At 48.5% G+C, this 25,109-nt stretch overlaps 10 protein-coding genes across 10 annotated transcripts; 7 read left to right on the plus strand and 3 right to left on the minus strand.

Annotated features, from left to right (window-relative positions):
- Positions 1 to 50: 50 nt before the first annotated feature.
- B0J16DRAFT_17213 (uncharacterized protein) lies at positions 51 to 1,051 on the plus strand. The gene has a single exon (XM_046122432.1). The coding sequence runs from the start codon at positions 344 to 346 to the stop codon at positions 953 to 955; it is 612 nt and encodes a 203-aa protein (XP_045988955.1). The 5' UTR covers positions 51 to 343; the 3' UTR covers positions 956 to 1,051.
- Positions 1,052 to 2,979: 1,928 nt separating this feature from the next.
- On the plus strand, positions 2,980 to 5,219 carry B0J16DRAFT_17218 (uncharacterized protein). The gene has a single exon (XM_046122433.1). It carries the CDS (start codon positions 3,093 to 3,095, stop codon positions 4,980 to 4,982), a length of 1,890 nt encoding a protein of 629 aa, XP_045988956.1. The 5' UTR covers positions 2,980 to 3,092; the 3' UTR covers positions 4,983 to 5,219.
- Positions 5,220 to 5,666: 447 nt separating this feature from the next.
- Positions 5,667 to 7,567, minus strand: B0J16DRAFT_327923 (uncharacterized protein). The gene has a single exon (XM_046126169.1). It carries the CDS (start codon positions 7,276 to 7,278, stop codon positions 6,148 to 6,150), a length of 1,131 nt encoding a protein of 376 aa, XP_045988957.1. The 5' UTR covers positions 7,279 to 7,567; the 3' UTR covers positions 5,667 to 6,147.
- Positions 7,568 to 8,957: 1,390 nt separating this feature from the next.
- B0J16DRAFT_327926 (uncharacterized protein) lies at positions 8,958 to 11,842 on the minus strand. Its single transcript, XM_046126170.1, has 3 exons — positions 11,013 to 11,842; positions 10,415 to 10,960; positions 8,958 to 10,366 (listed from the first exon to the last, which is right to left on the minus strand). Exons 1-3 carry the CDS (start codon positions 11,490 to 11,492, stop codon positions 9,392 to 9,394), a joined length of 2,001 nt encoding a protein of 666 aa, XP_045988958.1. The 5' UTR covers positions 11,493 to 11,842; the 3' UTR covers positions 8,958 to 9,391.
- Positions 11,843 to 12,120: 278 nt separating this feature from the next.
- On the minus strand, positions 12,121 to 14,289 carry B0J16DRAFT_327930 (calpactin I heavy chain, calcium ion binding protein; the record flags this gene model as incomplete). The annotated part of the gene is made up of 2 exons (XM_046126171.1): positions 12,937 to 14,289; positions 12,121 to 12,884 (listed from the first exon to the last, which is right to left on the minus strand). Coding segments are annotated over exons 1-2 (1,400 nt in total), but the record flags the coding sequence as incomplete, so codon positions are not given.
- Positions 14,290 to 15,755: 1,466 nt separating this feature from the next.
- On the plus strand, positions 15,756 to 17,310 carry B0J16DRAFT_327935 (uncharacterized protein). Its single transcript, XM_046126172.1, has one exon. The coding sequence runs from the start codon at positions 15,998 to 16,000 to the stop codon at positions 17,078 to 17,080; it is 1,083 nt and encodes a 360-aa protein (XP_045988960.1). The 5' UTR covers positions 15,756 to 15,997; the 3' UTR covers positions 17,081 to 17,310.
- A 482-nt stretch (positions 17,311 to 17,792) lies between these two features.
- Positions 17,793 to 18,150, plus strand: B0J16DRAFT_377777 (uncharacterized protein; the record flags this gene model as incomplete). The annotated part of the gene is made up of 2 exons (XM_046130869.1): positions 17,793 to 17,824; positions 17,877 to 18,150. The coding sequence occupies 2 exons, from the start codon at positions 17,793 to 17,795 to the stop codon at positions 18,148 to 18,150; spliced, it is 306 nt and encodes a 101-aa protein (XP_045988961.1).
- A 710-nt stretch (positions 18,151 to 18,860) lies between these two features.
- B0J16DRAFT_327936 (uncharacterized protein) lies at positions 18,861 to 19,629 on the plus strand. Its single transcript, XM_046126173.1, has one exon. It carries the CDS (start codon positions 19,094 to 19,096, stop codon positions 19,493 to 19,495), a length of 402 nt encoding a protein of 133 aa, XP_045988962.1. The 5' UTR covers positions 18,861 to 19,093; the 3' UTR covers positions 19,496 to 19,629.
- Positions 19,630 to 20,084: 455 nt separating this feature from the next.
- B0J16DRAFT_278490 (Rhamnogalacturonase B, N-terminal-domain-containing protein) lies at positions 20,085 to 21,950 on the plus strand. Its single transcript, XM_046123838.1, has 2 exons — positions 20,085 to 20,433; positions 20,482 to 21,950. The coding sequence occupies exons 1-2, from the start codon at positions 20,181 to 20,183 to the stop codon at positions 21,849 to 21,851; spliced, it is 1,623 nt and encodes a 540-aa protein (XP_045988963.1). The 5' UTR covers positions 20,085 to 20,180; the 3' UTR covers positions 21,852 to 21,950.
- A 335-nt stretch (positions 21,951 to 22,285) lies between these two features.
- On the plus strand, positions 22,286 to 23,814 carry B0J16DRAFT_327938 (uncharacterized protein). Its single transcript, XM_046126174.1, has 5 exons — positions 22,286 to 22,707; positions 22,760 to 22,893; positions 22,942 to 23,118; positions 23,168 to 23,602; positions 23,684 to 23,814. Exons 1-4 carry the CDS (start codon positions 22,381 to 22,383, stop codon positions 23,562 to 23,564), a joined length of 1,035 nt encoding a protein of 344 aa, XP_045988964.1. The 5' UTR covers positions 22,286 to 22,380; the 3' UTR covers positions 23,565 to 23,602; positions 23,684 to 23,814.
- The last annotated feature ends 1,295 nt before the right edge of the window (positions 23,815 to 25,109 follow it).

Genomic DNA, 25,109 nt, shown 5'->3' on the forward strand with positions numbered 1-25,109 from the left:
AAATTGAATGATACGATTCGCTTTTGGTAGAAGCAATGGAACCTAACGATCTCAATCAGGTATGGAGCCCAGCTTGTGTGACTGTCAAGAAGAGGTGATCTCTGATTGGCTGCTCGAGTAACGCGTCAAACGCGCTTTGTTTTTCGCGTCTGACTCCCAGCCACCTTCCTTGTTTTTCTCAAGATGCTAGTTCTGGGTAGGAGCTATCTTTGGTTCTTTCCAAGGTTTTACTTTTCGCCGAGACAGAAGGTCCAGATCTCTAGGTAAGGAGGCACTACCCAGCTGAAGGTGAGGAGAAACTACTGTACACACCTTTTTAATTAGAACTGAACGGGAAGTCGCGATGGGGTATCTAGTGAGTGGGTTTATTTCCATGGATGTTTTGAGTTGTTTACTTACATGCACGTATCGTGCTAGTAGGTATCAGAAAAGTTGTCCTCTCAAGTTTGGTCTGATAAAAACAATCAGCCTAGCTACCGGCAAGATTGCCAATAATTTGATTGATTTATTTTGCTCCCAACTTGTCGCTGGTCGAGTTTTCTGTGACCTGCACCTTCCGAAGCGTCATGCTGACCCAGTTTCTCCAATGATTGCCCCTCACCTTGCAACCCACCAAACCCACCTTCATCCACTAACTTATACCAGACTTGACTTCTATTCACACAAACAAACAAACCAGCCCCCATTCCAGGATCAATCGAATGCATGCAAGTGCGGGCAAGCGACCGGTTATGCTGTGTTATGCTTCTCCCTTGCGCTGCACTTGCACTGCACTCGACTTGCGCTACGCTACCAACGATACGCTACGCTAGAGTACGCCGCGCGCTGTCTCTCTTTCTTGCCGCCGGCTTGTAGTTTCGATTTGGGGCTTCGGCAGGGGTCGAAACGTGCTGGCGTTGAATCTTGTGCGCGCTGTCTTCTCGTTGGAGCATCACATCATGCTGCTATCTTTTAGCTCTCGCCATATGCACCCTCGTCCTTCGCTCCCATCCAAGCATTTCATCCTCGAATTTCTCTTTGCAGACGCACATGCTGGCTGTAATAAGTGGTGCCCAACTTCAGCCTCAGCCAACGGGGAGCTTGGGAATCCTGGGTTATTTGTGTCTCAGCAGCAGAGGCTCGACTTTCAGATCATAACAAACAAACATGACTTTGAGCGCGTTTTCACAAAAAACGCCGATACAGAGCTCGTCATCAATATACTATTCTCTGCCCTCGAAAGAATTCAATTCCAATTCAATTCTCTCAAACAATAAAATTCCTCTGATTGTTCCATGTGTGACAAGCACTCGGCCATTATTCACGTTTGCCTATCTGCAACCACTTCATACCCAAGAGGCCCGGCTATACGCCGCATCTCTATGCGAGGTCCCGAATAAGTCTCAGTCAATACAGTATCAGTATCAGTACTAACGGCCGGCCGCTTGGGGCTGACCGCTTCGCTTCTGTCCCAGATCAAGGAGAATATACTAGCCACTGCTGGCTATTCACTATTATTAAGATCTTGCGACAATTAACGGGGAAGATCCCTCCAACCAACAATACAGGCATTGATACAAACAAAACACAACAATACCATACCTACAACACAACACAGAACAGCGAGGTACGCAGGGTCTCAGTCGGTTGTTCTCTTGTGCCATTCCATCACATGGTCTCGATCACCTTTAGGATCATCAATCCCCTCATAGAGACCTATCAGAATCGCTTCTCTAGCCAGGGCCCTTGCTCGTTATCGCACAACGTGCCCTCGTCGCCCACTGACCGCTGCTTGACCTATTCCCTGTCACGGCCGCTGCCGGGGTTGTTTTGGACAAGTGCTTCGCACTAGCACATCGCTTGTTGGGGCTTACTACGCTGGCTACGGTATTCACCTTTGGTCAAGGGATTTACCCAGTGGACCTTGAGAAGCTCGTGAGGAGCCGTAGAGGTAAAGACACGATCACCGAGTACAACACAGCGTATCGGATAGCATTGCATAACATCGTGGCCCGCTCAGGTGCGAGTTTCGCAGTCTTATTCCTGCTTCGACCCTGCTGGACACGAGTTGGAGAAGTACAGCAACCTTGAAGCTGGTCGGCATCCAGCCAACAAGCATTTGTACAGCCCGCCTGCCAGGTACTGTACCTACCTCGACTGCAGCGTTCGCGCCACCCGCTGTTCGCTGTTGGCCCACATCCACGGCCTTGACCAGTTGTCTCATCGCATCTCTCTGCCCTGGCTGGGACTAGACACCAAAAGGAAGAGACGTACTGTACCTAGCGAGCCGCCCGTCCATTCCCAGCTGCCCTGCTCTCCACTCACCTCTCCCGTTGAGCAGCTTGGCTTGCCCGTTCATACATAGCGCACACTCCCGCCCACCACACCCACCTTTACTTTGATCGCCTTTCCCTCCTCCCACTCACCTTTCTCCCGTTCCAGTCGCTCGTTTGCGCTTCACCCACACTTCGTCTCCCGTACTTCTTGTGCTTTGCGCCGTCTTTCGGTCGCGCAAGCCCAGCCTGTTCGTTGCTTTTCGATTTTTAAGGATCATCAATTACAAAGGCGCGTCGGAACGAGACCGCTGCCCGCTGTTATTGACTTGCGATTCGGAATCCACAAATCCCGCGGTGGTAACAACAACAATACAACCGCTACCTCACAGATGACGACAACAGTTCCGACGTCGACTCTCGCATGATACTCTTTCTCTAGACAATTATCTGCACTCAACAAACCGAGTTCAATACGCGCTCGAAAAACTCGTCGAATTTCCTGATCTTTTCGCTCAATCACCGCGATAGTATTGCCACGCGCACAAAACAAACAATCAAATCGCACACCGTCGCGCTTACGTCCTTGACCCGACTTTGAACTGCGCGACATCAGAATTTATCGATCGAAGTTGCCGAGAATTTTTACCGAGGGCTTGAACTCAAGATCGCTCGATACGGCTTCACACCTCGACCGGATCTAAGACAACGCTGTCGCATTCCGAAACATCTGCGTCGACTCGCTCTGTGCTTGAATCGCGCCGTTGCCCTTGTGCTATCTTTGAACATCATTACCGGGATTTCGAACTTCGCGCGACTTTGGAGCGCCTGCTATCCAACATGTCGCACTTCCAGTCTTTGGCGGCCTCTTGGTCGCGAAGCGCACGCTGCGAAGATATTCCCAGAACACCAGAGCCTACTTTGAATAGTGAAACACATCCACCATCACCGCCCAGGCCCCGGTTTCGAATCAAGAGGAGGAATGCTTCCAACCTCAATGCGCCTACTGAGCAGTTTCTTGCGTCAGTCGCTGCTGCCGACATCCCCATTCCCAGCATCGAGGAGCCTCGCGTGCTTGACGAAGAGATGGCAGAGACATTGTACCCCATGTCACAATTCAGTAATCTGTCCGATCTGCCATTGACACCGCACGACGGTCTCGATCGCAAATTCTCGCCTCCTAAGACACCCGCTCCCGATGCACTACCAACTTTGTCACCAAAGCAATATCCAAACTGGTCTATCGATTCTACTCTCAGCAGCCTCGACTCCAGTCCCGATTATGAGTCTAGCCGACCGTCAACCGCTCATTCGACCCACACGAGCGCTTCCTTGTTGAGCTACTTTTCTATCAGCTCAGACGATTTAAGCCAATGTGATAGCCCAGAAAATGAGAAAGCGGATTCCAAAGATGATCTGTCAAATGTCGACGACAAGAGCAAAACCTTGAAACCGGCTAAGAAGGAGGTTTCAAGAGAAACGATACGCAGGGCGCCTTGGACAAAGCCCATGAATCAGCACCTATGGTCTACATATATGATGTATTTGCAAGACCCAAAAGTTACGCCTTTCCGCATCGGCAAGAGCGGAATCCCTCCTCATGGAGTCTGCTTGCGCGTTGCTCGCGAAACTAAAAGGAGCTGGAAAGGATCCAAGGCTCATGGCAATTATGACATCGGTAGTGGTAGCATCACCCCTACCCAAGGAGCTGCTGGCCCATATGTTCAGTGGCCCCATACCTGCGCAGCCACCCGAGCCCAACTACGAGAACTTTGCAAGATGAATGCTAGGTCTAAGACACGAGGCTCACAATACAAAGCACCCAGCCCTTCTCTATTTAACAAATCTACGGTTCGCTATCGAAACCGTCGCACAGTACTGGCACGCTCACCATCGGTCTTCTCCGGTCAAGATATGGCTATGTCATTGGCAGTTAGCACATCGGATTCTATGCAATTGCAGGGTCCTCTAGCTCAATTGACCAACTCAGAGCCTGAACCTCGAACCGATGAACTTTCTTTGCCACCACAAAACAACGAGACCTTGGAGCCCCCAGAGTTGCCTCGCCCACAATTGGCATCTCCTTTTGGCGCTCGAAGCTATGGACCTAGTTCGTCAAGCTCGCTACCCTCGACTTTTGTTGTGGATCCAAAGTTGCAGAGACAAACTCACACTGGCGGCCCGCGCCGTGGTCTAATGTCACCAGTCCGACTTACACGAAGCCGATCAACCCACAAGCGCCGACCCAACCATTTGGAGACCAGGAAGATTAAGCGACCCAGTCTCGGCTCCGACCTGTGGGTTGACCCGGCCTCGCTTGTCGACCTGTCAGCCACTGAGGACCAATTCATAACGCCTCGTACTGAGCCTGAGCTCGACGCTGACGTCGTTGTCCCACGTAAGAACCTTCAACAGCTCTTTGAAGCTTCACAACCCCCGCCTGTACAGCAGCAGACGCTAGCACCCCCATTCGGAGAGATGCCCCCTCGACTAGGCTCGCCTTTTGCTCTTGGAGGATCTAGCTTTTCTTTCCCGAACCGCCTGTCGCACGGGGCTGCACCTGATTCGGATGCTATTCGCCGACCTTTTGCTACGGTCCAACAATCAAGCGAAAACAACACTGGACTTACCCGCGCATCGCTAGCAAGCCGACTGGCCTACATTGACGAACGACTTAAGGATTTCCGTCGTCGAGACCAGCCACGCCGACGATCCGAATCGCCGCTCTAACCCCACATGACTTTTCATTTTTTTCTTTGTACATTTGCTGAGACTTCATGTCACTTGACGAAATTTACGAGTCCACGGACATACGCACACACATATTGGTCGAATCTTATGATGGGACCACGACCCATTGTTTTCAGGATGCATCTAGACGGCAACAGTCTATCTTTTGATAGCCTTCATCTCCATGGTCCCTTCGACTTCCACACTTTGCTTGACTTTTCTTTCTTTTAAGCGGCAACGCCCCAATTTGCTCGATCGTGTTTGCTCATACGCGTTTCGGCTCGACACTCACTCGACAACAGAATTTGTCCAATTTTCTTTCGATACCTTCCCTTAAGAGGGAAATGCTTTTTCAACAACTCATGATGATATGATGGAACGAACAGCACGTAGGCCAAACAGAGCCTCATGTTTGCCGTGTTATTTTTTACTTTTGGATTTGAGTAAAAGACGTCCCTGTCCCAGGGGACGTCATGATGAGAGACATGATGTACTCAAGCTCTTGTGAGCTGGATCATGATGGTGTATCAGCTTGGACGAATGACATGATGGAACTTAATATCCATAGAACGAGCAATGATATGAATGATATGAAAATCAATTGTTATAAATGATATGTCTTTTGAATGTGAAATCAACATGCACATGAAGCAAAGTAGGTGAGCGAGATATTTGTTAAAAAGAGTCCATGGTCTTTGATAGATATGTATCCTGACAGGTTTACTCCTTGTAGTGTACATTAAATACTAATTTACAGAGAATATTATCATGTATGAGACTCGCTTGTTCATCAGCTCCCACCGGGAGAACTGGGTAAATTGTAGATATAGTAGAAAGAAAATAGTAGGAAAACCGGTAGAACAACCAGTATCGTCGACTGACGAAGGCCCATGTCACTGACATGAGGCATTTGTGTAAAAGGGGCCCTGAACTTCCCAATACCGAACGTCATGGACGTGCTTAACAGAAAAGTGCCCATCTTGAGCTCCTCATAATGTTTCGTTTTAGTGGAGAGGAGCCCAAGCATCATTCCTGGAGACAGTCACGCTCGGTATGTTTTAGACCGATGGGGCTGATGACGGTGATCAAGTTGATCAAAGTTTCACCACCAACCCCTTGTCGGATTGACATTTCAGTTACTGTTTGTGGCGAAGTTGATCTCCCTTCAAGTCTTGAGCGTGCTAGAGATCGACCTCACATGCTTTATCGCCTTGGAGATTTCGTCATCGTCATCATCCTCTCCGATATCCGAGTACGCTGGCCCGGAAAAGAGTGGCCGAGGGACAACGTCGCGATACCTCCGGGTGGGAGCAGAGAGACCTGTAGTCTCTGCGCTTTGCTCCTTGGGTGATTGACGAACGCGGCGGTGTTTCGTTGAGCCGGATTCGTGAGGGCATCGGCGCTCGCCAACGCTTGAGCGATGTGAGTGGAAAGAACATTGCCGGAAACCAAAAGCTCGCTCATCGTTACGAAGACGGTTGGCTGGAATGCGCAACTGTGGGTTCTTGAAGCGAATATCGAGTCCCGAAAGTCGCATCTTCTCCATGTGGATGTCGTAGTCTTCAGCAAATTCTGGAAGCTGTTCAAGCAAATCACTGAATTGTGCGGGATCCGAAGTGGCAGATTCTTGTTGAGGATCAAATGTCAGATGTGGCCCCCCAGTGAATGAGAAAGCAACCATGGCTACAGCCCAGCGTCGAAGTCGAATAGCAGCGAGATCCTCGCACTCGTTGTAAAGGAATCTGATAAGTCCTGAGGGAACATCCCAATCGCAGCGGAGGTAGAGGTCCTGGATGGCGTCCATAGCAAGGTCCTGAAGGCGATAGAGACCGAGGCGAGATGCAAAGAGATGCAGGCGGATCAGACACCAGTGGATATCTTGAGAGGCTTCTGAGCCGGCATCGTAGGCGTTTGAGATCATCTCCTCGAGATGTGGGCGGAATCGAAGACCAAGGTGAACCCAATCAACAAAGAGACTGAACATGGAAGATGATTCGCGAGGAAGCCATAGGGAAATCGATTTCGTGCTTGATGGATCGCCGAAGCGCTCAGCAAAGAATGGTGAGGTAGCGCATATCAACCGCTTGTTGACCTTGAAGCGGTGCTGTTTAGGACCAATAAGCAAAATAGCCATTGGCTCTGGTGAAGGCTGTGAATGCGCAGGCGAATGCATTGGTGATGGCATTGGCGACGGCATTGGCGAAGATATTGTTGACTTCTGTGAAGAAGCCGAAGTCAAACGGCTACGGCTGTCCATGAAACGGCCAAAGCTGGAGGGGCTGAAGAGAGGAGCCATGATCGTCGCAGACGTCTCTTGGAAGTCTTAACCAAAGGGTTTATGAGTTTCAGTAAAGGACGAGACCCAAGAGGAAACAGAAAGAGAAAGAGGGTGTTGAGGGAGTAGAAACAAATATAGAACAGAACCAGACTATGCGCAGAAAGAAAGTGCTGGGCCGGCCAGTTGTGAGCAAAACAAACCAAGAGGAGAAGTTGAAACTGAAGAACCGTCACCTGGAGTGGCCCATGGGGAGTATATCAACCATCTGGGGAGAGGAAAAAGATATTCTCTGACAGTTCTCGCTTGAGCCCCTGGCAGAAAGGGTGAGGATGGCGAGAGTCAGCCAATGGTAGCGCCACCCAGGCACATCAGCAGCACCTGAGTTGGACGTTAGCGGGTTTCAAGGCGATCATTTGGGGCATCTTCTAGCCTTGCAGGCCGCTAGCGTCTTGGGCCTTCTGGTGGCAACACCCCCAGAGGCAAAGCTCATTGCTCGAAGGCCCTTGGCAGTTTCAAAAGGTCGGATCCAAAACGGACCCTCCCCTGTTGCGGATAATCCATCCATTCAGAGTAAGAGCCCTTGCATCACCATCGACGCTTGTCACACTCGCGCACCGACCGCATCTGCATCTGCACAGCGCTTCCAGCTGTCATAGGTCGAAGCTTTTGAGTGCTGGACCCGCGTAGGCGCCTGGCTAGCCAGTTGAAAATCGACGTAGGGATAAGAAAGGAAATCCTCCTGAGATCGTCTTTTGTTTGCGGTAACCTCGCGTGGCCATCTGCTAAGCTTATCTGGTTCCTGCGTCGGACAATCGGAAGTCCAGTGGAGGTCTTGCTTGGCCTTGCTGGATATGGTGGAAACCGAGGTTCCTTTGAGGAAGCGCGCCCAAGAAAGGGACAATAGCCGACGTAGGAGAGGAGATGAGGCTCCATGACCTGTCCTGTCCTCCTGTCCTGTCCTATCGTAAGGTGACACAACGCGACAATGACCAGATTTAGAACAAAAGACTGAACATTAAAAAAGAACAACATCATAGCGTTTCTGAAAGAAACACTTTCTTGCTTCTTTGACTGTTTCGGACAAGGCTTTTGTTCTCGTGGAGTGCATATGTATTGGTCAGGCAGAGAACAGAGAACAGAGACCGTGCAGGGGAAACCTCCACTAAACATGCCCTTGTCGCCGCACTCTACTTGAGCCAGACCAGAACGGGAGGAACCTTCCGTCCACGTTTATTAGATGGTTAGCTGGGCGCTTGTGGAAGGCACGGTCTCGAAGCCTATCGTACCTCGTACCTGCCCTACTGGGTAGCAGGATAATTGTCCTCAGGTTTAGAAATAACTGGCATAAGAAACGCAGAAAGTCGGCATAAGTTGATCTAATTATTCCGTTCTTTATCTTGGCGGCTAATTTCTCTTATACCCTGACGCTGCCTCTTTTGTCTCTTGTCTGAACTGAAACACCAATCGCATGTTGCAAGGGTCAACCCGTAGATGTCCTCGTGACGATAGCCGACTGATACTTAGATGTCCATGGGCCCATATCTAAGTTGATCTATCTTACCGTATTGTGTGATCTCTGACTTTCCTATCTACCATGAAACAGCTATAGTCTTGGCTACAATGTTCGAGTGATAGCAAACTTGTTTAACGAAACATCTTTATTTTTCCGTGTTACGGTGACGCTATCCTCATGTTTCGTTCGCTGTCACGCTTTGATGATATTGTGAAATCATTGAAATATCTTTTGATACTTATTGGGCCCTGGCTACCACCCCAGCTACCTATTTTTGGTGCCTAGATACCCAATATGATGATTGTATGCGAAGCTATCTGGCAGTCGACTTCAATCGAGGATGAGAGAGCGCGATATCAAACTCCAAAACCCAGTTTTTACGGCAGCATCTGCTCCAGGCCGTTTCACCCTTCCCTTATTTTCCCATTGCTTTCCCATCACTGTACTGGTTTCAGGTGCCTTGCCTTTTGTTCGCCGATGCCCATCAACACCTCGATCAAAACGCCTTTTCCCGTTGCGTGTCCCAAAGTCAATGCCTTAACACTTTTATGCCTCAGCGGCCGGGGTATCAAATCATGTAAATGCTAACGCCGTGCCCATGCTTTTTAGTTTGCGAGATTAGTAAATCGTAGCTGGAATGTCACCATCGTCATCGCTGTCCGAATCCGAGGAGGAGTCGTCGATTGACATGGGATCCCGCTGAGTCCCTGTAATAGCTTCCTTAGCGCGACTTGGAGACCAGTGTGTGTTGTGCTGACTGCTGACAGTAGGTGGCCTCTGCGTGTATCGGAGCTGGGAGGTATTCAGATGCGCTGTGGGATCATTAAGCTCCGCAGTCGCTTGCGATCCAGATAAACCGCCACCCATCTCTGACCTGGGGATCCTCTTCTGTGGACTCTCCAGGCTGCCGTTCATCCCAATTCCAATTGATGATGGTCCCGATTCAACATCATCCGCTCGGGGTCTCTTCTTTGGACGTGATTCATCGTCTGGACCAGAGGTCCCATTAATTGGCGTCCCATTGCGGCTCGGACTGTTGAAAAGTCTGGCTTCTTCAGCCTCGATCTCGGCCCGGTTACGTCTCTCCCGCAGACGAATACCGAACTTCTTGCGGGTCGTGCTTTGCTTAGTGTTGTACGAGTTCTTCAGACTTGCCAGACGTTTTGTTCTTTCTGGTTCAGGAAGACGGCTGGCATCTCTCATGAGACCTCCGTATTTCTCTTCGGCCTTCGTCATGATTTGGTTGAATTCGGCGAGCTTTTCGCGTGTTAAATGCGAGTACGGATTACTACCAGGAGTGCCGGTTGATTGAGGAGTTGGCGTTGCCCAGTTTAGTAGAGGCTGAGTTGATGTCGGCTGCGCTTGAGCTCGAGGGGTACTTGTGGAAGCGATTTGTTTCTTACGCTGCTGGATGTGATCAATCAAAGCGTGCATCTGCTTGGCAGTGTCCCGAGAATGGTCTCCGCAGACACTCGATTTCTCGTGGTACAGCAACCCACCACTACTGCCGAACCTGCAACCGCAATAGAGGCATATGTCTCTCCCAGCTTCATCATGCGCCTCTACTTTGTAGCAAGCATTTTTCTTTTTGTGCTGTTTCTGGTTGGAAAGGAATTAAGGAATCTGGTTGAACGGACTTACATGTTCGAGAGCTGCATCGGAAGCGCATGGCCAACCACAGCGGCACCACAAGAGCCCTGGGGGTCCCTTAGGATACTCTGTACTCTGAGCCTGGCTGGGTACTGGCGAAGCAGTCGACTGAGGCTGCTGTGAAGGAACAGGGTTAGGCTGGTATTGCTGATACCGGATACGAATTGCAGGATTTGGAGGATTTGCAGAAGGTATTGGAGTAGGCAATGCAGATTGTGTGGGTACCGAGTGCATAGACGGAATTACCTGCTCATCATGGTCACGGACGATGTCTTGGATATTGTAGCCCAGACGCTCAGCTCGCGCCAATGCATTGACAAGCTGTCGTGCCGGAATCGTCTCAAGGCGCCTCGCAAGAGCCCTGTCGAGAAACTGGGAACTGGCACGAGAAAGAATCAAATCCATCAGCTCGTCAATGTCGTCCGGGTTGAGATGACCTATGAGCTCGTGCTTAGCATTCTTGGCTATATTGGCACCGAAGTCCTGAACGGCTTTAGTGATTGTTTCGGGAGATGCCTGGTGCATAGTGGCATTCAACTGGCGGATATGATTAGCAACGGCAAGACATGCCAACAAGAAGCCAACTCACCAGGAAAGCAATATGGTATTGCGAGCCCAGAAGGGTTTTCTCCCATTTGTCTCGAACAACTTGTCGAACAGCTGTGGCAGGCGCCCTTTCGACCAAAGTAGACATGGCCTGGTAAATGTTCAAGGACTCAACATTCTCTGACTGTGGCTGCGCTCCTGGTGACACATGCAACGGACCAGGCGCCTGTGCTTGCTGGGAGGTGTGATTTGGTGTAGCATTTCCATTCTGCGTTGGTGGCGGCTGATAAGGGCCTTTATTCAAGGATCCCATTGGTGATGAGAATTGTGCAGGCACTGGAGTACTTGATGGCGCTGGCGAGGCACTAGTGGTTTGCATTTGAGACGCCGAAGAAGCTGATACTGATCTTTGTGGCGGTTGAGGAGTGTAGTTAGGCAGGGGCACAGGTGTTTTTGAAGGCTCAGGTTCCCCCAAACTTCTTATATGCCCATTCCGCGATGGTGCAGCCATGTTTCCTTTCATAAACTCCTCCGAGATGAGCCTCGCAAAGGCGTCACGCTGATCTTCACTCTCAGCCGATGTCTCAGTACTTTGAAAAGATGTAAGAAGTTTGTCCAGAGCCGATGTTGAAGCTGTCAAGTCAGTGTTAATCGGTTAATGCCGATGAAAGAGGCAAGTAACTTGCTTGCCGGCGAACAGACTAGTAAAAATGAAAAATTAAACGGGACAGAAGGCAAGGCAGGAGCAAGTAAGTGAGTTCTCACGACTTCATGAATGTAGTCGCGCCTTCCGTTTTAGATCGCTACGCGTTCCGCGCTAAGAGCTAAGGTAGAAAGAGATGGGTCTCCGTTCTCATGAATGCACCAAGGGCGAGATAGAAATTAGGCGGGGTTAACACTCTCCAGAGGACCTCTTTGCTTTATAAAAATTGTTAGCGCGTAAATAGCACTAGCGTGATTCAGTGTTAACTGCAATAAAGGTCACGTGGGGTAGCTAGTGCCTTGAAACTAAGGCATTTTTAGCTAATAAAGCTAATAAGTTATCAAGTGCTTGGTATTACTATGCCCCTTTTATAAAGTTTAAGACAGGTACAAGATAGCACGTTTATGCAACTATTAATATGCTCTAGGTTTGTGCCAGACGGGTCTATTAATTGTTAAGTTAATTGTTATAATGTTTTTAATTAAATGAAGCTTCTATAGTTGTTTGTACCATCGGACAGAACCTATGAACCGTTCTGAATTAGGAAGGCGCAAACTAATAATGGCAAACCCTTGGTCATCCTAATAAGCGTCCGCGCTCACTATAGCCCATGTCTTATCTACCTAGGTAGATGGAAGCATTTGCAGATGCAAGCAAACACTCGCGGACTAACTCTTTCGCGGTCTATAATGCTTAGATCATCATAACTCTTTATTTAATTCATGGCCATCATACTTGGTATCTTAATCCATGCTCCATAGTGATTGTTGAACTCAAAACTCAAAAGACAACATCCATACTGACAAAGTGTCGTACAGCCCCAAACGCCTTGTTATCATAGTGAGCGTCGGCCGTGAGACCTGATTTCCACAACGCATCCTTCTAAACACACCGATTACCCTTCTTTTTCTTTGTGCCAATCTTTTAGTTAGGCTCGCCAATTGCCGCCAGCAATGTCCTACGGTAGTCGCCTGATGTCTCGCCATAGATGCGCTTGCCCAGACTCTTGCCATAGCGTTGCTGGTAGGCGCCCTTTACGTTGTTCAGGGTGTTGCGATCCCAGTGGTAGCGGATTGTTCGTGACACAAGGAGATGATCCTTTGTCCCCATGCCGGCCATTGAGTCCTCAAGCAGCTTGGCAGCGTGCATGTACTTGTCTGTGGCGTTGCGCAGTTGGAAGAGAAGGGCGTCCTCCATATGACCAGAGAACTCCTATTGCAAGTCAGAAATGGTTACTTGGTACAATAGCGGGGGTATAACTTACGCTCTTGATGACTTTTTCGAGGTCCTTGTTGAACTTTTGCCTGTAGGTGTGTGCAATGGCACGAATTTGGTTGTCGTTTCTTGTACTCAAGATGCTGCACACAAGAATTTCATCTGTCCCCATTTTGCCTTCAGTTGCTTTGTAGATTTGCATGACATCGTCATCAACCTGTCGAGGGTCGACTGGTGCAGCGTCCTCGGCTCTCGTAGCACCCAGGACAATCATGAAGTGTCGCTCAGTTTTCATGCTCAAATCGCCCTTGACTATATCCTCAAGCTTGTCGTGAAAGGTGTGGTAGTACGCGCTCTTGATAGCCTTCATGTCCGCATTTGAACGTCCAAGCAGAACATCGTTGAGAACGACTTCCTTTGTTCCAGGTCCAGTCATGGCGTCATGTAGAGCATGGACATCAGATAGGAGCGGACCTCGGGCTAGCGAGACCAAAGCCTTCTCAAACCACGAGCTTGTCTCGCTCTGTATATCAGCAATTAAATTACGACGATGGTTGCGCTCGTATGTTTGTCGAAGAGTATCAATTTGCAGAGGGTCCTTGTTTGCGAGAATGGCAATCAATGCCTTCTCGTCCGTACCGAATCCTTTCATGGCCTTACGCAAACCATCGGCGTCGGCTGTAGCATCCCATTGGATCATCTGAGGTGGTCCGTAACCCACTGAGGGGGGAGTAGGCTGGACTGGTGCGCTATACTGCTGAGGAGGTGGTGCGCCGTATTGTCCTGGAGGAGGTCCTGGCGGTGCAGGCGAATGGTGGCCATACTGCTGGTGCTGGGGAGGAGGAGCTCCATAGTGACCTTGCGGAGGTCCAGGAGGCGCGCCGTACTGCTGGGGAGGAGGTTGCTGGTAACCACCATAGGGCTGCTGAGGCGGAGGATGTCCTCCAGGAGGGTAGTGACCGTGAGGTTGTTGATATCCGCCCTGTTGAGGAGGATATTGTCCAGGAGGTGGTTGTTGGTAACCGCCAAATTGTTGCTGTGGAGGATATTGACCATAACCTTGCTGCGGCGGCGGTTCTACAGGTGTCCTTGTCAGATCAGTTGTCGCAAGGAGCCCGCGAAGATACTTACGACCGTAGGGAGCACCGTAACCTTGATAAGACATGTCTCTAGAACTGCTGTTATCTATGTAGGTAATTTTGTGTTAGGCGATGCAATGTTGAAGTTATACTGCGGGTGATGTGAGGAAGAAGAATTGGCTTTACACAAGCGGAGTACGTGGGAAGAAGGGAAGTTGACAGAATGGAAACTGGGAAGTGGCACGGCAGTCTCTTATTAATACCTGAACTCCGATAAAGGACGCTGAGAACAGCAGCTGATTTTCTTGTGGCTTAGAAAAGACAGGTACGCGCCTGCACCTAAGGATCCGACAGCAACAGCTAACTTACAGCTACAGAACTCAGCCTTAATGGTGTCGACGATCCAAGTGGGTTGAGGGGCGGAGCATCAGCAATGGAGAGCCAAGGGAAACGTCATAATTCGCACCAAATAAGTGCTGTAAGTGAGTCTTTGCCCCCCTGTAGACCCTCTAAATTTCATAGCCTTATGAGGGGCGGTTCTAATTAAGTTCTGGTCAATGCTGCCGAGACTCATCATGCAGCTCAAGAAAATGCGAGAGATGGCAGCAGAATAAAAAAAAAAAAAAGCCCGACCCGCTTCTGCAACCAGGGAACCCAGGTTCTCGATAATAAATGCGGAGACGTTCCTTGTTCACTATCTCTTCCCGGTAGAATGGCCACCAGTCGAGACTCGATGTTGACATTGCGCGGAGGGGAAAGGAAGCTTGCCAAGATAATTAGTCGTCATCACATCCATCACACGCGCAGATGGAAACGGTCACTGATCACGAGCTGTCTTGTGTTTGTTCAGCTTGTCAAAAGTGGTACTTGCTATAAATATCCGAGTACCTAATTTCACGAGAAGTTAATAGGTGTTCGGACTCTGTTACTGTATCCTCATTTCTCCGTAGAATGTAGCGTAAAGATGCACGAGAGGGTACGGATGGATGCCCAACGTAAGAGAAGAGCTCGCTACCAGGTGGGTAACAGACGAAGTCTCCTCTAAGGCTCGTTACGAAAATAAAGTAGTCCAAGTACTACTCTAAGCTGATACAAGATAACCAAATTATTCCGTCTCTTCTGCTCTCGGCGGCCTATTCTTCTGGCACTCTGACGACTACAGTCAGTACCTACTATCTGACGTCCTTTTGTAGGTTCTATCATGATCTCATAACAAGATTGATTCCCAAAAGAATGATCATGACGAACCTTGAATCTAAGTGGTTACCGGATTCGGACATGTCACCAGCCACGACGCGAGGCATGAAGCGCCACTCCACAGCCACAAACGCGCAAGACGACTTACTTGATCAATTTTGCCCCAAAGAGAAACATGAAGAAGGGAGAGTTAGAAAGGGAAAGAAGAGACCAGACTAGGTTCTACTCTAGCAGTCAAGCCTTGTACTTATTTATTCACATGTCCGGAGAGCCCCCGCATGATTCGTAACCAACGGATGCAATCAAGGTCAACGTCGGACCATCTCGTCAGCTCCCCAACCAATCAGAGCTCTCCCTTTGCCATAGCGGGTGGTTGGTGAATCTCGCTCGCTAGAACCCGTCGGGTCCATTAACGTTCGAGCCCCAGAAGCCGGCGATTGTTCCTGGAAGTTAGCGCGTCTCCAACCACCAAAATTCACGTATTGGGCACTTGGCCAGGGAGTACAGAGTTCACCAGCCATCTTAATTGCAACGTGATAGTAGCCCGGCCCTAATAAAACTACATGATCTCTTCAACAACTGACCAGGTTCCTTTTCTCTTCTCGTGAATCAATAATTACTTTGTCTCTCATTCTTGATAGCTTGAGTTGTGAGTGCTTGTGAATCATTCATTAGTGGTCTCTCGTTAGCTGCCAGTGCCAGCCTCTGCCCGCACATGAAATAGAACCACAACCAGGCACCCAACATTTTTCACTCTTCACAGCACTTCAGCAGATCTCTCGGGCAGACTGAAAAACATACAACAAAACATCTTTGGCGAATAGCCTTGTCAAGATGCGTGGGTCAATCACCCTCCTTCTCGCTCTTTCAGCCTCTTACACAACCGTCACTGCTCTCCCCAAACCCAGAGTTCAACCTCGCGATGATGCAGGCAAGCCGAAGTACTCAGTCGTTCCTCTAGAGCCAGGCGATGATGATCCCGCCTCAGGCGGTACAGGAAGCGGAGATGGAAATGGAAGCAGCGGCAGTGGGGACGGAGATGGAGATGGCGTCGTGACTGTTATCCGGACAGTGGTTCAGACACCGAAGCCCGTCACTCAAGTCATCACGCGAACAGGGAATCCTAGTATTGTCACAGCCCCTGGAAAGACCGTGACAAAGGCTGTTCCTACTACTGTCGCTGTCATCAACGTGTCCGATGATCCTGTTGTTACTCAGACCGTCACCGTTCCTCGTTCTAGTGCTTCCAAGCCCAAGTCAACGGAGGAACCATCGGCCACACAGGAACCCGAAACCACCGACGACGAAGTGAAGCCAACAGCTCAGGAGCCATCTGATTCTTTGAGCTCTGCTCCCGCTCCAGGGGTCACCCCTCAACCAGAGCCTCAACCTCAGCCTAAGCCTCAACCCAACCCTCAACCCAACCCTCAACCTGAACCTCAGCCGGAGCCGGAGCCGTCTACCAGCATTGCGTCTGCTGAGAGCATTGAGACATCGTCGACTAAAAGCGACATTCAAACTTTCCCAGCTGTAGTAACCGTCACTCTCCGTTTTCCCACGAGCGAAAGCTTACCCACAGACTCTGAACCTACCACACTTGCCACCCAAGCAACCCAAGACGCAGAGGCTCCTGAAAATACTTCATCCCCCTCATGGGACTCCTCAGTGGCGCCTATGCCACCGCAAGAGACCTTTGTTCAGGACCCTGCTGGCAATAACGGCGAGACCTTGTCTACAGCCACACTACCTTACTACGCCCCAGTCGCACCCACGACTCTTCTCACATCCTGGACCACTTCCACAACTTCTTCGGATGTTCACCACATAACCCCTGAGCCAGTCCCATCTTCAAAGACACCCGAAGATGGTTCATGGCGCACTACCTACCCGCCCTGGAGCGATGATCTGGCAATCTAATTTTTCCTGGCGGCAAAGAATGATTTGACACTTGAGTTTGTCTTTGAGGAGGATGTACAAAATGGGCAAGGAAAGCAGCATAGCGGAAAGGAAATGCATTATGAGATCCCCCTTGCAATAGAAATTGGGTGCAGGAACATATAGACCAAGCAAAGGAGGCGACGGACCAAGCGCTGGACGTATTGCCATATGTAATGAGTAATAATCAATCACAAGCAACACGAATCCCTTTAAATTGTCAAGCTGTTGGTGAACAAAGCGTGAAACTACTATGTTGTCTTTAAAATAAATTACCCCTGCTAGACTCTATAGAATTTGATAAACAATATGACAGTCCATTAGGCTGGGCTGAAATTAACTATTGATATGATATATCACACGAAAACTTCTAGAAGAAATGGTGTAAACAAGGGTCATCAGTTTTAGTTAGACATTTGGTAGGAATAGAAACAAAGACTCAAACAGCCATAAGGCGAAGAGTCAGAATGTGATTTCGAATGGAGAGTTCCCAAAGAAAGCCAACAGGAGTATCAGTTGTAGAAATAACAGGCAGTTCCCAAGGGAAAAGATATTACACTCAACCATTTCTTTCGTTTTATACTGTGAGCCTGGTGCAAACAGTCCAACAAGTCTAAACCACAAACCCACCACTCTATTATTCTGGTCTTTAATCCTGATTTGCATACTCTTAGTACTATTCGCTCAGATACCAATGTCTGATCAACCCTCTACCAACTCCAACCTGTGAGTCTATTGTCCTTCGTCCCAAGAACCACTGACTTAGAAGCTTATTTAGAAACACCACAGACAACGCTTCCGTCTTCAAAACGCCTGCCATCATGGATACTTCCACCAATCCCTTCACCGGCGCCCCCAACGACCCCAACAGCCACGCCAACTTCTTGGGTAACAAAAGTTCTAACAGCAACGAAGCTCTCATCATGGGAGGAGTCATGGTTGGTTCTGTTGTCCTTGTTACTATCGTTGGTGTGGGATGTATGGTTTATAAGCAGCGTGTTCGCAAGATGAAGGCCCAGGAGGCCAAGCTTGATGATGGAGCTTCTGTTTGAATTGCGCATAACACCGAGCATCATCCTAGATGTCAGTGATATTGCGGATGATATCTTGGGTTGAATTGTTTGATGGAAACCGGAAAATCATGAGGAGAGGAAGCCATGGAGGAGGATGCTTGGTTGAGACTCTCATCTGCCTGAGCGAGACGACTATTTCACTTCGACACACTCTTTTGGGGGGAAGCTTTTACGAAAACTTTCAAATCTACATCCATTCCTTTGTCGTCTTAACTTACAGTCTCTGCTTCGTGTACGTTGTGTGTGATGTTGCAATTAATCTCTCAACACCAAATGGTTACTTGCGATACAGAACAAGGCAGCACAAGTGACCTATACTGTAGAAGACACTCATCATCACTGGTCAATTCGATCACCGAATCTCAGACATGCATCCCTCAAAGTCGGCATATATGTTCGCCTTATACTTGATTGGTCCATAACCTACCACAGACTCTTCATCCGTGTACAAGCCGCAACATAAAATCACGTATAAAAGTAGACCTCAATCCAATCCTATGCAAGCCTCGTCACAGTCATCATGCATAGTGAAGAGGGGCCTTGAGCCTCGTTCCTGCAGAGCCGTTTTCTCGCTTCGATTGCCGCTCTCCAATGAGACTGATACACGTCCAGGACTCGACCCACGCTGGGCAGCGACACTTCACTTGAGCCAAGAGAAGTGATCCGATGTAGTTGAGGCGGTATGTAAGAAAAAGAAAAGAAGCGAGGAAAGGGTTATAAATATTTGATTCTCAGAGGGATTGTTTCTAAAGAATTGTTCTCTACAGTTTTCTTAGCCATTCAACTCAATTACGGTCTGCTTCTCCACAACTACGGCCCCATATTCGCTGTCAACCTCCGTTCCAACTCCGGGCTCCGATCTCACTGGAAGATCAAGAAAAGTCACAACTACAATTACTGTTACACTGAGAATTCAGCCAAAATGCGGCCGACATTTCTCCAATTACCAACAATAGCACTGGCTATCCTCCTCTTCTCCTCTCTGATCCTAGCATCATCCTCATCCAGCACATTAATTACCCGCGACGAAGATGAAGGCTCAAGCTGCAGTACAGAAGGCCAATGGCACTGCATGACCAATTCCTTCCAAAGATGCGCACAAGGTCACTGGTCTATTAAAATGAATATGGCTGAGGGGACAAAATGTACGCCTGCGGGTTATACAGATGATTTCAACTTTCGCATTGAGCGTGAGGGAGATAATGATGATGATGAGAACAGGAGTGACGAGAGCCGGAGTAATAGTGCTTCTGGAGTAAAGTTGGATAGTGTTGTTATGTTGGTGGTTGTTTCTTTATTATGGGTTGTTTTGGGAATTGTATAGTCATCAAGTTGAAATAATTAAGAACGATCATTGGATTTTAAACCTGAAAACCAAGACTGCATGTTTCGTCCATCTATTGCCATAGAATATGTCTTGCCAAGAGATTAATGTTAAAGTAACTATAGATACTGTCAAGCACAACTCTAGTGTTAACACTGACCGCTTACACGGAAGACGATCCCCCAATAAATGATCACAAGCACGTTATCCTTCTGGAAGGTCACATTCCTATCCCCCCAAAACCCACCAATCCCAGTCCACGATGCTACCATATTCGGAAATCAAATCAACCCCGGAGCTTCAATTCTCTACCAGAACGAGGATAGACAAAGGGCACTCTCGGCAATCATCACCCCGAATGTCATTCTATAGATCGAGCGACGCTCGTTTACGAGGATAGATTTCATGGTTATATCCTTGTTGTTTCATCTTTCTTCCGATATTTTTGGTTTCTCCTCCAATTAGAAGCTCTGTTTCATCTATCTGGAGGTGACTCCACAGTTGCATTGATACTGCAATCGAAAGGTAATCTATTAGACTTGACTGTAATTTATGTTTCTTGCTCCTTTAAGACCTTTCTACTCTTTCCGTTCTTTTTGTCTGTGTTTTGATATAAGTCGCTCTTTTCTTCGTCGTTCATTCTTTTCCAACTCGTTGTCCTTCATTTCGATCAGGTATCGCAAAAATGGTCAGCTTCAAGTACTTGGGCGCTCTAGTCAGCGCCGCCCCGGCTCTGGCAGCCTTTGGCACTTCTACCAGCGGAAATAATCTCATCGTCGACTCTGGCAACTCAAACGGCTTTTCCGTCAGTATCAGCAAGAGCGATTGCTCTATTAACTCGATCAAGTACCGTGGAAATGAGTACCAGTACAAGTCTCAGACTTCGCATATCGCCTCTGGTCTTGGATCAGCCAATGTCCAGTCCACCGTCCTCAACAGTGAGTTGTTCGAGTAAATCATATAGAGATAAAGGCTAATGAGAATAGACAAGTATATCAAGGTCACTTGTACCGCCAAGTCTGGTGAATTCGACTTGACTCACTACTACGTTGTTCAAAACGGCCAAAGCAACGTCTACATGGCTACCGACACTAAGTCTCAGCCCAAGATAGGCGAACTTCGCTACATCGCTCGTCTTGATCGCTCGCTTCTCCCCAACGAGATTCCCTTCGGCGAAGTCTCCAACACTTCAGGCGGTTCAGCCATTGAAGGCTCTGATGTCTTCAATGTCAACGGTCAGACCCGCGCCAAGTTCTACTCTTCTCAGCGCTTCATTGACAATGATGTCTGGTGTTTCCAGAGCAGTGGAAAGGATGTCCACGCTTGTATGGTCACTGATGCTTCGCGATCTTACGAGAAGAGCTCTGGCGGTCCTTTCTTCAGGGATATTAACAGCAACAACAATGGCGGATTCAGCGCTCTTACTTTCTACATGAACTCTGGTCATGCTCAGACTGAGGCTTTCCGTCAAGGTTTCCATGGTCCTTATGCTCTGTCCTTCTCTCGCTCTGGTGTCCCCAAGGCGAAAGACTTCGACATGACTTTCTTCAAGGATCTTTCCATCGCTGGCTACTCTGCTGACTCCTCTCGCGGTCGCGTTAGCGGTACTGCTACTGGTGTTCAGTCTGGATTCCAGGGTGTTGTTCACTGGTTCAACAAGGACTTCCAGTACTGGGCTTACACTTCATCCAACGGCGCTTTCACCTCTCCCTTCATGGTCCCTGGTACTTACACCCAGGTTCTCTACCAGGGTGAGCTCAAAGTTGCCTCCAAGAGTGTGAGCGTCTCTGCTGGCAACACAGCTTCATCTTCCATCGCTGCCAACTCAGACATCACCACTGGAAAGCACACTTCTGTCTTCCGTATCGGCGACTGGGACGGCCAACCCAAGGGTTTCCGCAACGCTGATAAGCAGCTCCGTATGCATCCCAGCGACAAGCGCATGGCCAGCTGGGGTCCTCTCACCTACACCGTCGGCTCCAGCTCAGTAGGAGACTTCCCCATGGCTATCTTCAAGGCCGTCAACAACCCCGTTACTATCAAGTTCAACCTCCCCTCTGCTATTTCTGGTCAGGCTACTCTCCGTATCGGTACCACTCTTGCTTTTGCCAGTGGTCGTCCTCAGGTCACTATTGGTAGCTTCAAGAAGGCCTTCGATGCACCTACCAAGATCGATTCGCGAGGTGTCACCCGTGGTGCTTACCGTGGTCATGGCGAGGTTTATGATGCTGTTATCCCTGCTGGTACGCTCAAGCAAGGTTCCAACACCATCACTATTGAGGTTGTCTCTGGTAGCTCTGGTGCTGACTTCCTGAGCCCCAACTTTATCTTTGATGCCGTTGAACTCTTCCACTAAGGCTTGTCGCCTGAAAATGCAATCCAATTTCTATAATTCGATTGTCTAGCTTTAGATGTACATATTAAGTTATCAAATAAGAGACTGCACATACAGGGTCACATTGACGGACGTTAAGTCTGCTTATCTATTCCGTTCACGTCTAGTTCCCTACAACACTAATGTGAGAGCCATACTTCAAACCAATCAAGGTTTTAAGCTCAATTCATGCAGGGAATAAACAGGAAGTCAATTGCTCCATTCTTGATTAATAAAGAAGTCGGACTTAGAGGCGGAGTTAGAGCTGCGCCGTTACAGCATTCCAAGTGGCTGATATCAGCCAGCCTTGTTAGTCTCAGATTAGAGTTATCGTAGCATAACGCCTCTAAATAGCCAACGTCACTAACAAAAGTGGGCGAATAACGTTTCTCAGACATTGAGGCAACCCCCGCAAAGTTATGGTATATATAACACGGCCATCAAAGGGAAGAGCATTGAAAGTTTCGTCATTCTATTATTCTTTATCAAAGAAACCTCCTAAACAACAATCATGTCATCTACAAAAGGAACCGTTCTTGTTACCGGCGCCAATGGCGGCCTTGGCTCAGCCATTGTCACCAATCTACTTCAGAAACCCGAGTTAGCTAGCAACTATACAGGACTTTACACTGTCAGAAAGGCAGCATCAGCAACACGTCTCCAAGGGATCTTGAAACAAGCTCCTGAATCTCACAAAAACGTTCTCGATATGGATCTTAGCTCACAAGCCAGTGTTAGAACAGCTGCAGCTGAGATCAACCGTCGAGTAGCTGCTGGAGAATTGCCTCCTATCAAGGTCCTTATCCTTAATGCTGCTTACCAAGACCACGAGCAAATCGTAAGTAAAGCTCATATCCAGGCCCAAGGTTTGGAGATACTGACTGCTCTAGACCATGACAGATGACGGCTATGAAACAACTTGGCAAGTCAATTTCTTGGCCAATCAACTCCTAGCTCTACTCCTACTTCAGAGTATGGATAAAGAGAAGAGCAGGATTCTTATCATTGGAAGTTGGTCTCATGAGTAAGTTGACCTTGGTAAACTAAGTTGACATTAGCTGACGATTCTTAGTGTTGATGACGAACGTAACAATCTCGGTGGGCAAGCCTGCTACCAAGGTTATGACAGCCTCTTCCCTGGACCAGATGAGCTTGCCAGGGGTAAATGGAGTAGACCAGACACTGGTGGAGGTTGGCTCACTGGCTATCGACGATACGGAGCAAGCAAATTGTGTGCCGTGATGCTCATGTAAGTCTCTCAGATACTTACTCGAACTTGATTAACACAATGATTCTAGGCATGAACTTGTGAACCGACTCGCTCAAGACCCGCAACTATCCAACATCACAGTAGCAGGTCTAGATCCGGGCGCCATGGCTTCTGACCTAGTGCGACGAGGTAGTTTCCTAATGTATCAGACCATCAAACTTGCCCTCCCTATTATTTCTCCTCTTCTTGTCCGGTTCAGCCCTAACGGACCCTATCGTCCTCTGTACAAGAGCGCGGAAGATGCGGTACAGCTCGCTTTTGAGACGGAGGCCCCAAAGGGTAGATTGCTCTATTTGAATGGCACGGACGAACTTGAGACGGGAAAGGAAGCAAGAGACGATGCCAAGAGGAAAGCTTTGTGGACCTACGGATTGCAAGCAGCGGATATTAAGCGGGGAGATACAATCCTGCAAGACTGGCAGTGATGAGAGTATATTCTGTCCGATTTTCATAGGGTTTGGTACTGCTAGATATCGATTAATCATATAATTCCTATCACACGAAACTAGAAATGAAGCCAAGACCGGATACATGAGCTGCATACTTGACATGTCATCTCCGTGATTAGTCTCGACTCGGTACGGCATATTGCTTTTTATAAGCCGGATACAACTTTAAATATGGAAGTAGTCGCCGATACTTCGGAGGACAATTAACGCATTGATGTTCTAAAACGAGGGACAAAGTTTATTGTTATTACGATCTGTTGACCCGATACAGGGAATGAAATGTTGATAGGTCCAAATCTCCTGACATTTGTTCTATTGGGAACAATAGAAAAAGTTTACGCGAATAACGGTAACGGCGGTAGATTATGGGTCCGGACGGGATATGGTGACAGGGTGAGGGTATCACGAGCTGGGACCAGGGTTCGATAAGGCTTTGACAGTGGAAGGGGAGAACCTTGAAATTGATGGTACCTACTACCTAGAGTCCAGTGCTCAATCAGGTAGCTTCACATGGAACAAGATAGGGCGAATTACAGAGGGCTAGACGCTAATTCATAGACAGTACAGGGCTTAGTGAACGGGTGTTTTAACGTCATGATCCGTCAACGTCTAGCTTCAAGCCGGACGAACTTGGAGCAGGAAACGACTGGGTTGTTGTTTCTTTTTTTCGCTCACAGAGATCCACTTGGCGCTCAACGTTGAAAAGAGCACGGAAGGTACGCCCCAGTTTCCACTTTCGAGAGCCTGCCCCTGGAAAGAAATCTGAAACAGGCTGGAGTCTGTCCCGTGATGAGCGACAGGCACAGTATCCAAAGTAGGAAAGATCTCTCTCATGGTCCAGTCGATCTTGCCAAGATGCAACGCTCTGGAGGGTTCATGTCGCAGATAACTGAATTCCTTGGCCTGTGAAAAGCTTGTGATGGAGTGAAGATCACTCCTGATTCTAGGACGTTTACAGGGGATGTTTCGTCTGATCTTTCCTCGTCACTGCAAATCCATCTACCGAATGATCTGATCGACTTTTAATTATCACTAACAACTACAGCAAACATTCAGCTCTTAGTCTAGTTCGTCGTGAATGTGGTAATTCGTCAAATAGGCTGTCGTCCAAGTCACCGCTTTCTCTAACTTAGTGCACTCCAGTCAGTACAAAGCAAAACAATCTGGCGCTTGAGCGACTAATACTAAATCTAGCTCCAGTTTGCTCGCGGCTCATCTTAGCCAGTCATACTACATGCTCATACTCTGGTGGCCACATCTTGGCGCTTGAGTACAGTCTTTGGCGCCTGTATATCCAACAATCGTTCTCGCCCTCCATAGTTTTCTGCCACAGGCCAAAAACAAAATAAACACGAGAAACACGAATCAAAAGATTTGGTCTGTTTCTTTTATAGTACCTGGTCACAAGACCAGCCCAATGATACTCGGCCGGTTGGCTGTCGAGAACCACAAATTTGGGGTTGTCCCTTGTATGGCCCAGTATCCCTGTCTCATTTAATTCAACAAGAGACGCCATCGGTT

The sequence above is a fragment of the Fusarium flagelliforme genome (genome assembly GCF_020744385.1).
Source record: "Fusarium flagelliforme strain FIESC 12 MPI-CAGE-AA-0113 chromosome Unknown B0J16scaffold_1, whole genome shotgun sequence".
NCBI lineage: Eukaryota > Fungi > Ascomycota > Sordariomycetes > Hypocreales > Nectriaceae > Fusarium > Fusarium flagelliforme.

Bases quoted from the DNA above. Each gene is read 5' to 3' on its own strand.
- B0J16DRAFT_17213 (XM_046122432.1), top strand. From the start codon at position 344: ATGGGGTATCTAGTGAGTGGGTTTATTTCCATGGATGTTTTGAGTTGT.
- B0J16DRAFT_17218 (XM_046122433.1), top strand. From the start codon at position 3,093: ATGTCGCACTTCCAGTCTTTGGCGGCCTCTTGGTCGCGAAGCGCACGC.
- B0J16DRAFT_327923 (XM_046126169.1), bottom strand. From the start codon at position 7,278: ATGGCTCCTCTCTTCAGCCCCTCCAGCTTTGGCCGTTTCATGGACAGC.
- B0J16DRAFT_327926 (XM_046126170.1), bottom strand. From the start codon at position 11,492: ATGAAAGGAAACATGGCTGCACCATCGCGGAATGGGCATATAAGAAGT. The intron at 10,961-11,012 runs GTGAGTTGGCTT...CATATCCGCCAG, and splicing joins AATACCATATTGCTTTCCTG to TTGAATGCCACTATGCACCA. The intron at 10,367-10,414 runs GTAAGTCCGTTC...AACCAGAAACAG, and splicing joins CCGATGCAGCTCTCGAACAT to CACAAAAAGAAAAATGCTTG.
- B0J16DRAFT_327935 (XM_046126172.1), top strand. From the start codon at position 15,998: ATGCGTGGGTCAATCACCCTCCTTCTCGCTCTTTCAGCCTCTTACACA.
- B0J16DRAFT_327936 (XM_046126173.1), top strand. From the start codon at position 19,094: ATGCGGCCGACATTTCTCCAATTACCAACAATAGCACTGGCTATCCTC.
- B0J16DRAFT_278490 (XM_046123838.1), top strand. From the start codon at position 20,181: ATGGTCAGCTTCAAGTACTTGGGCGCTCTAGTCAGCGCCGCCCCGGCT. The intron at 20,434-20,481 runs GTGAGTTGTTCG...TAATGAGAATAG, and splicing joins CCAGTCCACCGTCCTCAACA to ACAAGTATATCAAGGTCACT.
- B0J16DRAFT_327938 (XM_046126174.1), top strand. From the start codon at position 22,381: ATGTCATCTACAAAAGGAACCGTTCTTGTTACCGGCGCCAATGGCGGC. The intron at 22,894-22,941 runs GTAAGTTGACCT...GACGATTCTTAG, and splicing joins ATTGGAAGTTGGTCTCATGA to TGTTGATGACGAACGTAACA. The intron at 23,119-23,167 runs GTAAGTCTCTCA...CAATGATTCTAG, and splicing joins TTGTGTGCCGTGATGCTCAT to GCATGAACTTGTGAACCGAC.